The sequence below is a fragment of the Sebastes fasciatus genome, chromosome 7, assembly GCF_043250625.1.
Source record: "Sebastes fasciatus isolate fSebFas1 chromosome 7, fSebFas1.pri, whole genome shotgun sequence".
Taxonomy (NCBI): Eukaryota; Metazoa; Chordata; class Actinopteri; order Perciformes; family Sebastidae; genus Sebastes; species Sebastes fasciatus.
The window spans coordinates 1,286,812-1,297,162 of NC_133801.1; the positions used below are offsets into that span (position 1 = coordinate 1,286,812).

At 47.9% G+C, this 10,351-nt stretch overlaps 1 protein-coding gene across 1 annotated transcript; it reads left to right on the plus strand.

Annotated features, from left to right (window-relative positions):
• Positions 1-431: 431 nt before the first annotated feature.
• On the plus strand, positions 432-9,591 carry LOC141771048 (presenilin-associated rhomboid-like protein, mitochondrial). Its single transcript, XM_074640952.1, has 7 exons — positions 432-588; positions 3,587-3,800; positions 3,871-4,011; positions 7,079-7,127; positions 7,254-7,349; positions 9,152-9,301; positions 9,449-9,591. The coding sequence occupies exons 1-7, from the start codon at positions 512-514 to the stop codon at positions 9,574-9,576; spliced, it is 855 nt and encodes a 284-aa protein (XP_074497053.1). The 5' UTR covers positions 432-511; the 3' UTR covers positions 9,577-9,591.
• The last annotated feature ends 760 nt before the right edge of the window (positions 9,592-10,351 follow it).

The window sequence follows — 10,351 nt, forward strand, 5'->3', positions numbered from 1 at the left end:
ATTGAATTAAGAAATAGACAAATAATGAAAAAAAGGAGAAGTAATAAGTTCTCATTTGAAGGTAAAATAGTTTTAGTTTAACTATATTTTAATTTGAAAGTCACGGTGTCACATCTATTTAAAATGTATTTACACACTCATTATAACATATACATACACATACTTATTATAAATAATTAAATTTATTGAAATAATAAATAGACAAATAAGTAAAAAAAAAAAAAAAAAATCTCATTTGAAGGTAAAATAGTTTTACTTTAACTGCGTTTTACTTTGAAAGTCACGGACGGAAGTTATAGTTTGTGTTGATGACGTTGTGTCGGGTAGTGTCTAGAAGGGAACCCGCAAGTTGAGGGAACTCTCGCGAGATGGTTAGGATTATGATAAGCAGTCGCGCACCGAGTCTCGCGAGAGTTCCCTCAGTTTGCGGGTTCTCCGTCCTCCGCCCGGCTCCCGGAGCTCCGTGTTGACCCGGTACTGAAGCAGCTGCCGGGGGTCACCGGGCTCCAGCATGGCGTGGAGGAGCTGCGCGGTTCTGCTCAGACTGACCGGAGAAGATGTTTCACGGAGCACCGCGAGGGGAGGCAGGTCAGTCACCTCCTCCAGCCGGGCGGAGGCAGCCTTCCTCCGGCTGAGAGACGGAGCTCACCCCGCTGCGCTGCGCTGCTCTGGTGGTAGCTGCGTTAGCTCCGTTAGCCCCGTTAGCTCCTGCTGTTAGCCGACAAACTAGTTTGACGTCACATGACACGTGACAATGGAATTCTAAAGCATCCTAGTTTCATATGATATACAGCATGTAGCTTCACTCTATCCCTAAATATCAGTCAGATATACTAACATTATTACTTATTAATTAATTAAAACTATTTGAAAAACATTGAAATTGAAATATCCAAAAAGAAATCGGTAAAATATCTGAAAGAAATCTGAAATGTTCAGGAAACAAATCTGGAAAATATTAGGAAAATATCCCAAAAAAAAAACATTGGAAAACTATATCCCAAAATATCCCAAAAATTACTCAGAAAACATCTGAAAAACAAAAAGCTGGAAAAATATTTGTGAAAAAATATCTGAAAAAATCTATGAAATATTCAGGAAAAACAGTTGTAAAATATCTGGAAGAAAATCCGGAAAACATTAAGAAAATATCCAAAAAACTTTCAGTAAAATCTCCAAAATATTACTCATAAACTATCCAAAAAGCTGGAAAAATATTTGAAACATATTAGTAAAATATCCAAAAAGAAATCTGGAATAAATCCCCCAAATATACAGAAAGTGTGAATAATGTAAAATATAAAAAAAATTATTACAATTTCTTGAAAATGTTCAGAAAATATCAGACAGGAACTAGAAAAGCAATTTTCTGAGTAAATTGCAGTGTGAATGCTGAAGAGCTGCCGCTGCGCTGTAATGCTGGCTGAAATGTTGTGAGAAGAATGTGAAGAAGTAGGAAGAGATGGAAAAGTGGGAATGGGTTTAATTTGTATGAATATCATTGGAAAGTTGAATAATACCAATAGTGTATAACAGATGTGGAATATTTTAAGGTTTTTGAATAGCTGATGCTAAACTGCATTGCTGGCTTTAATCTGTATGAACAAGGAAACAGAATCAGAAGATTATGAATCAGTAAATAAAAGTTGTAATTGAATGAAAAGCAGCTGAAGCATTATAAGTAGTTAGTTCTGAGTTCCCTGTTAAGAAAGTTACCTCCTTGGGCTTTTATTTTGAAAAAATAGGTGAAAATAGGCTCCGTTCCTCCTCAGGGTGTTGAGCTCCGTTCCTCCTCAGGGTGTTGAGCTCCGTTACTCCTCAGGGTGTTGAGCTCCGTTACTCCTCAGGGTGCTGAGCTCCGTTCCTCCTCAGGGTGTTGAGCTCCGTTACTCCTCGGGGTGCTGAGCTCCGTTCCTCCTCAGGGTGCTGAGCTCTGTTACTCCTCAGGGTGCTGAGCTCCGTTACTCCTCAGGGTGTTGAGCTCCGTTCCTCCTCAGGGTGTTGAGCTCCGTTACTCCTCAGGGTGCTGAGCTCCGTTACTCCTCAGGGTGCTGAGCTCCGTTCCTCCTCAGGGTGTTGAGCTCCGTTCCTCCTCAGGGTGTTGAGCTCCGTTCCTCCTCAGGGTGTTGAGCTCCGTTACTCCTCAGGGTGCTGAGCTCCGTTACTCCTCAGGGTGTTGAGCTCCGTTCCTCCTCAGGGTGTTGAGCTCCGTTACTCCTCAGGGTGCTGAGCTCCGTTACTCCTCAGGGTGCTGAGCTCCGTTACTCCTCAGGGTGTTGAGCTCCGTTCCTCCTCAGGGTGTTGAGCTCTGTTACTCCTCAGGGTGTTGAGCTCTGTTACTCCTCAGGGTGTTGAGCTCTGTTACTCCTCAGGGTGCTGAGCTCCGTTACTCCTCAGGGTGCTGAGCTCCGTTCCTCCTCAGGGTGCTGAGCTCCGTTCCTCCTCAGGGTGCTGAGCTCCGTTCCTCCTCAGGGTGCTGAGCTCCGTTCCTCCTCAGGGTGTTGAGCTCCGTTACTCTTCGGGGTGTTGAGCTCCGTTCCTCCTCAGGGTGTTGAGCTCCGTTACTCCTCAGGGTGTTGAGCTCCGTTACTCCTCAGGGTGCTGAGCTCCGTTCCTCCTCAGGGTGCTGAGCTCCGTTCCTCCTCAGGGTGTTGAGCTCCGTTACTCCTCAGGGTGCTGAGCTCCGTTACTCTTCGGGGTGTTGAGCTCCGTTCCTCCTCAGGGTGTTGAGCTCCGTTACTCCTCAGGGTGTTGAGCTCCGTTACTCCTCAGGGTGTTGAGCTCCGTTACTCCTCAGGGTGTTGAGCTCCGTTACTCCTCGGGGTGTTGAGCTCCGTTACTCCTCAGGGTGTTGAGCTCCGTTACTCCTCAGGGTGTTGAGCTCCGTTACTCCTCAGGGTGTTGAGCTCCGTTACTCCTCAGGGTGTTGAGCTCCGTTACTCCTCAGGGTGCTGAGCTCCGTTCCTCCTCAGGGTGTTGAGCTCCGTTACTCCTCAGGGTGTTGAGCTCCGTTACTCCTCGGGGTGTTGAGCTCCGTTACTCCTCGGGGTGTTGAGCTCCGTTACTCCTCGGGGTGTTGAGCTCCGTTACTCCTCGGGGTGTTGAGCTCCGTTACTCCTCGGGGTGTTGAGCTCCGTTACTCTTCGGGGTGTTGAGCTCCGTTACTCCTCAGGGTGCTGAGCTCCGTTCCTCCTCAGGGTGCTGAGCTCCGTTCCTCCTCAGGGTGCTGAGCTCCGTTCCTCCTCAGGGTGCTGAGCTCCGTTACTCCTCAGGGTGCTGAGCTCCGTTACTCCTCAGGGTGTTGAGCTCCGTTACTCCTCAGGGTGCTGAGCTCCGTTACTCTTCGGGGTGTTGAGCTCCGTTCCTCCTCAGGGTGTTGAGCTCCGTTACTCCTCAGGGTGCTGAGCTCCGTTCCTCCTCAGGGTGTTGAGCTCCGTTCCTCCTCAGGGTGTTGAGCTCCGTTCCTCCTCAGGGTGTTGAGCTCCGTTACTCTTCGGGGTGTTGAGCTCCGTTACTCTTCGGGGTGTTGAGCTCCGTTCCTCCTCAGGGTGTTGAGTGTTGTTGAAGTTCTCCGTCTGTCCACTAGGTGGCCTCACAGCTTCCAGCAGAGATGCGGCTTCAGGAAAGCTGCCAGGAAACCAGAATCCAAGAAGGCGGAGGAGCCGGGACCCCCGCTCACAGAGTCCTCCGAGGCCGCGGTCCAGCGCCGGGCCTCCGCCCCCCACCTGGAGCATCAGGCTCCGCCCGGCTCCCCCCGGGCCTTCAGCCGGCTCCTCAGACCGCTCGTCTTCACCGTGGGGGTAGGTGGCGATGATGTTTACCTGTTGGCGTTGGGCGTGACGTCGTCGGCAGGTGTTAACTCCATGTCAGTTTACAGGCTGCTCCTTCGGCTCGGCGGCCATTTGGCAGTACGAGTCTCTCAAGTCCCGGGTCCAGAGCTACTTCGACGAGGTCAGAGCTGACTGGCTGGAGAAGCTGCGACCGCAGAAGCGAGGAGACGTCCGCAAAGAGGTGAGGGAGGGTGGAGTCATCGCTCTGACATCACACTGAAGTGGTTCAGGTGTGAACGGAGTCGATATGTTCTCTCCTGGCAGCCTGGTGTTCCCAGCAGAGAAACAACGCCACTGACTCATTTACAAATGTGCATTCAGACCGTGGACGGTATATAAAGATGGCCGACGCGTCTCCACTTCCTCCCACTGTACACAAGTGAAGCCAAAATATGACGTCATTTGGAGCCCGAGTCTGTGCAGTAGTGATCGGGGGGATGGAGTCGCGGTATCGAGGTCACCCGAACTAATCCTGAGCCGAACAATGGCCGCAGGTCGTCATCCACAGAGACCCACAGCTGTCAATCATGATGTCTCCGCCCCTTTTTATAGCATCAAATAACTCATTAAAACCAAACTGATCAGAAACACTTTAACAAACATCAGCCTGATGACAACTACCTGAACTGACAGAAACCCTCTCTGGGAAACATTTATCTGACATCCGCTAACATGGAGGAGGCGGGGTTTATGAGCTATACTGCAGCCGGCCACCAGGGGGCGATCCAGATGTTTTGGCTTCACTTTTGGGGAGCTGTCATGTCGGCCATCTTTATAATACAGTCTGTGATTCAAATCGATCATTTCTCATTTTACAAAGTCTGTAAAACATCAGTGGAAATGCTGGGAAAGTCTTCAATTCAAGGACTCGAGGTGGAGTTTTCTCTTTATGACCAGCCATGTAGAAAATCTGCTGTCTGTCATTTCCTGTTTGTTGTCAGTGATGAAAGTGTCTTATCATCTCTTCTAGATGGTATTAAATAGTCTTTAAAGAAGAGGTTGTTTTCAGAGCTCGAGCTTAACGACGTACCGGCCAGAAAAAATAGGATCAGGGAGGATGAAAGTTAATCTTGGAATGAGAGTTGAAAGAAAAACACCCTGCTAACGGTACAATGAAGGGCGATTAAAATGACTTTTTAAAATAGAAAAAACAATGTTTTGGATAAATTATAAATTTGTGAACAAAACTAAACAATCACACAGGTCCCTTTGAATGATTAACTAATGCTAATGTAGAAAAACAAAGAGTTTAGATTCAGGGCGCTGGTTGTTGTGAAGACAGATGGCAAAGCATTCAGATATTCTCGTTTTAAGTTTTAAAGGTCACCTATTATGCAAAATGCACTTTTCCATGTCTTTTAAACATCAATATCTGTCCCCTAGTGTGTCTACAGGCCACCATAGTATCATAAAAGACCATCCTCTCTCTTTTTCTCCTCCTCCGTTTGTCCGGAAATGGGTGCAGAAAAAAAATTTGCTTTTTTCCTTGTATTCTGACGTCATTAGAGAATGCAAGCCATATAAGGGTTTCCTGGTCGAACCAGAGAGAACCTTCAGTAGCTGACCCCGCCCCACAGCGCGTCACTGTCTCTCCTCCTCAACCGAACTTGAGCAAAGTAGCTCCTACTGTTAGTCTGCAAGAACCAGCAGAACAGGCTTCATGTACTCCCATCATCTAAATATAACATGTTCTTTCACAAAGGCTTTATGTAATTACACTGTTTCAACAGATGATATTTATATATTATATATATTTGATGTCATGCATGTAGCAGAGTACAGGTAGTAAATAGTGACTTGTAAGCAACACAACACATTTCTGTTTCACAGTCAAACTTTATTTGAGTTGACAGATGACAATATTAATTATTCACAGCATTTGTAATCATCTCACCTGTTAGTTAGTTATGTTAACATGGTACAGGAGAAAGTCTTCAGCTCTGGTAAACTATGGTAAGCTAAGCTCCGGTGGTCTGTAGTCATGGTAACACAGAGACAGCTACTACTGTAAATAATATACCATTACTCTGATCTTCCATACATTTATCTTTTAGCAGAAATAATGAACTGACTACTGTTTCACATCTTCTATTTTCCACCCTGATGGTCGCTGTGTTTACACACCGTGTCATAGCGGTAGCATGTAGCTAACCCGTTAGCATGTAGCTACATGCTAACGGGTTAGCTACATGCTACCGGGTTAGCTCTGTATCTCCATGTAAACAGAGCTAACCCGTTAGCATGTAGCTACATGCTAACGGGTTAGCTCTGTATCTCCATGTAAACAGAGCTGTCTGCTCTCAGCTGTCTGCTCTCAGCTGTCTGCTCTCAGCTGTCTGCTCTCAGCTGTCTGCTCTCAGCTGTCTGCTCTCAGCTGTCTGCTCTCCTCTGGGATGATTCTGTCGGTCATTTCTCACAGATGGATCTGTAAAGACAGACGTAAAACAGAGTGTATGTTTACGGTTTACAGAGTTGATGCATAATGTAAACACTGAGTTAACTAACAGAGATATAAACAGCATTATTTACCTGAGAGAAACCGTCAGGAAAACCTGGAATCTGGACCGCAGATGTTCATCATGTGTCGCCGATTTCTGATCAGATTCCTCCGGTAACGTGCGCTGGGTGAAGTTTCTGGTTTATAAACCTTAAAGTGGTTTATAAACTTTATTCTAGCTGCTATCTCTCCACTCGTCTCTCTCTCTCTCTCTCTCTAGAGAGAGAGAGAGAGAGAGAGAGAGAGAGAGAGAGAGAGAGCGCTTCTCCGGGAGGGAGGGGGAGGGGGAGGGTGACGCTGTTGTTGAGGACGTTTGATTGACAGAAAACGCTGACCAATCAGAGCAGAGTGGGAGGAGACAGAGGCTACAGACACAGAAATCAGCACTTTTGGAAATGGGCTGAAACAGAGGTTATAGAGACATGCTGGAATGCATGATCTGATTGTTTTTTTGAAAAAAAAACTTCAGAGACATGGTTTGGAGGTGTCTGAGACCTATAATAACTAGTTTAAATGGAGTATAATATGTGACCTTTAAACCCTTGTAGCTAGGAGCTGAGAGTTACGCTGTAATGCTAAGATAAGGTCATTTAAAATGATCACAGACAGGAAGTTGTCATCTTAACAGACCTGGTTCTGGTTTACAAGGCTTTCTATAAAGCGTTTACAGAGCGTTGTGCGGATGTATTCTCAGCGTTGACATTATAATGATGGTCACAGTCTGAGCCCTGATTGGTTGTTTCTGTTTCAGATCAACCAGTGGTGGAACAGCTTGAGTGAGGGTCAGAGGACGGTCACAGGTGAGACGACATCCAGACAGACTGCAGCACACATTCACATCCAGAATCCCTGTTAAACTCTAGTCTAATAAACTTTATTATAATAATCATGACCTCGTTGTCTCTGTGATGTTGTTTTTTTCCCAGGGATCATTGCTGCTAACACCATAGTGTTCTGCTGTTGGAGAGTACCGTCTCTTCAGCGCTCCATGATCAAATACTTCACCTCCAACCCGGCCTCCAGTGAGTATTAACGCTGTTACTAACAGCTGTTTCAGGTCCTCATGGTGGTGCGTTCAAGGCCCCGAACTCTGATCACGTTTTAGGTTTAGTTAACAAACAGGTCAAACCAACAACGAGTCTGTATCTGTTAGTGTCTGTCGTCTGTTTCCGACTGTAGTTGTCTGTTTCCAACCGTTGTCGTCGGTTTCCGACTGTAGTCGTCTGTTTCCGACGTTGTTGTCTGTTTCCGACCGTTGTCGTCTGTTTTTGACTAGTCTGTTTCCGACTGTTGTTGTTGGTTTCTGACTGTTGTTGTCTGTTTCTGACTGTTGTTGGTTTCTGACTGTAGTCGTCTGTTTCCGACTGTAGTCGTGTGTTTCTGACTGTTGTCGTCTGTTTCTGACTGTTGTCGTCTGTTTCTGACTGTTGTCGTCTGTTTCTGACTGTTGTTGTTGGTTTCTGACTGTTGTTGTTGGTTTCTGACTGTAGTCGTCTGTTTCTGACCGTTGTCGTCTGTTTTTGACTGTTGTTGGTTTCTGACTGTTGTCTGTTTCTGACTGTTGTTGTTGGTTTCTGACTGTAGTCGTGTGTTTCCGACTGTTGTCTGTTTCTGACTGTTGTTGGTTTCTGACTGTAGTCGTCTGTTTTCCGACTAGTCGTGTGTTTCCGACTGTTGTCTGTTTCTGACTGTTGTTGTTGGTTTCTGACTGTTGTCGTCTGTTTCTGACTGTTGTCGTCTGTTTCTGACTGTTGTTGTTGGTTTCTGACTGTTGTTGGTTTCTGACTGTAGTCGTCTGTTTCTGACCGTTGTCGTCTGTTTTTGACTGTTGTTGGTTTCTGACTGTTGTCTGTTTCTGACTGTTGTTGGTTTCTGACTGTAGTCGTCTGTTTCTGACCGTTGTCGTCTGTTTTTGACTGTTGTTGGTTTCTGACTGTTGTCTGTTTCTGACTGTTGTTGTTGGTTTCTGACTGTAGTCGTGTGTTTCCGACTGTTGTCTGTTTCTGACTTGTTGGTTTCTGACTGTAGTCGTCTGTTTTCCGACTGTAGTCGTGTGTTTCCGACTGTTGTCTGTTTCTGACTGTTGTTGTTGGTTTCTGACTGTTGTCGTCTGTTTCTGACTGTTGTCGTCTGTTTCTGACTGTTGTTGTTGGTTTCTGACTGTTGTTGGTTTCTGACTGTAGTCGTCTGTTTCTGACCGTTGTCGTCTGTTTTTGACTGTTGTTGGTTTCTGACTGTTGTCTGTTTCTGACTGTTGTTGTTGGTTTCTGACTGTAGTCGTCTGTTTCTGACCGTTGTCGTCTGTTTTTGACTGTTGTTGGTTTCTGACTGTTGTCTGTTTCTGACTGTTGTTGTTGGTTTCTGACTGTAGTCGTGTGTTTCCGACTGTTGTCTGTTTCTGACTTGTTGGTTTCTGACTGTAGTCGTCTGTTTTCCGACTGTAGTCGTGTGTTTCCGACTGTTGTCTGTTTCTGACTGTTGTTGTTGGTTTCTGACTGTAGTCGTCTGTTTCCGACTGTAGTCGTCTGTTTCCCGACCGTTGTCGTCTGTTTCTGACTGTTGTCGGTTTCTGACTGTTGTTGGTTTCTGACTAGTCGTCTGTTTTCCGACTGTAGTCGTGTGTTTCCGACTGTTGTCTGTTTCTGACTGTTGTTGTTGGTTTCTGACTGTAGTCGTCTGTTTTCCGACTGTAGTCGTCTGTTTCCGACTGTAGTCGTCTGTTTCCGACCGTTGTCGTCTGTTTCTGACTGTAGTCGTCTGTTTCTGACTGTAGTCGTCTGTTTCTGAATGTAGTCGTCACTTCCTGTCGTCTGTCCTCCTGCAGAGACGCTGTGCTCTCCGATGCTCCTGTCCACGTTCAGCCACTTCTCGTTCTTCCACCTGGCCGCCAACATGTACGTCCTGTGGAGCTTCTCGTCCAGCGCCGTCTCCATGCTGGGCAGGGAGCAGTTCATGGCCGTCTACCTGTCTGCAGGTAGACCGTATGACCGACCGTTGGTTTTAGGAGTGGTGACTCCGACTCCGACTCAGGATACAGTGAAGACAAGTTCATGTCTTGATCAGTTACAGTGTTGGAGTCTTGATGTTTACACTGACTAGATTTCCTGTTGGTTTTTTTCAGGTGTCATTTCTACGTTTTTCAGTTATGTGAGTAAGATGGCCACCGGGAGGTTCGGTCCGTCTCTGGGAGCCGTAAGTTACAACATCACTGTACCGCCACCACACGGGACTGCATGTATACAGACCTGATTGATAGCAGTCTCTGGGGATGAGATGAATACTGGGGGGAGGGGGTCAGACAAGGGGGGGGATGTTAGACAGAGGGGGGGGGTCAGACAGAGGGAGGGGTCAGACAGAGGGGGGGGGGTCAGACAGGGGGGGGATGTTAGACAGAGGGGGGGGATCAGACAGAGGGGGGGGTCAGACAGAGGGGGGGGTCAGACAGGGGGGGGATGTTAGACAGAGGGGGGGGTCAGACAGAGGGGGGGGGGGGGGGTCAGACAGGGGGGGGTCAGACAGAGGGGGGGGGTCAGACAGAGGGGGGGGGATGTTAGACAGAGGGGGGGTCAGACAGAGGGGGGGGGGGTCAGACAGAGGGAGGGGTCAGACAGAGGGAGGGGTCAGACAGAGGGGGGGTCAGACAGAGGGGGGGGGGTCAGACAGAGGGAGGGGTCAGACAGAGGGAGGGGTCAGACAGAGGGGGGGGTCAGACAGAGGGGGGGGTCAGACAGAGGGGGGGGTCAGACAGAGGGGGGGGGTCAGACAGAGGGAGGGGTCAGACAGAGGGGGGGGTCAGACAGAGGGAGGGGTCAGACAGAGGGGGGGGGTCAGACAGAGGGGGGGGGATGTTAGACGGGGGGGTCAGACAGGGGGGGGCGATGTTAGACAGGGGGGGGTCAGACAGGGGGGGGGGGATGTTAGACAGGGGGGGGGGAGATGTTAGACAGGGGGGGGGGATGTTAGACAGGGGGGGGGGATGTTAGACAGGGGGGGGTCAGACAGGGGGGGGGGGATGTTAGACAGG

Bases quoted from the DNA above. Each gene is read 5' to 3' on its own strand.
- LOC141771048 (XM_074640952.1), top strand. From the start codon at position 512: ATGGCGTGGAGGAGCTGCGCGGTTCTGCTCAGACTGACCGGAGAAGAT. The intron at 3,801-3,870 runs GTAGGTGGCGAT...ACTCCATGTCAG, and splicing joins CGCTCGTCTTCACCGTGGGG to TTTACAGGCTGCTCCTTCGG. The intron at 4,012-7,078 runs GTGAGGGAGGGT...TTTCTGTTTCAG, and splicing joins GAGGAGACGTCCGCAAAGAG to ATCAACCAGTGGTGGAACAG.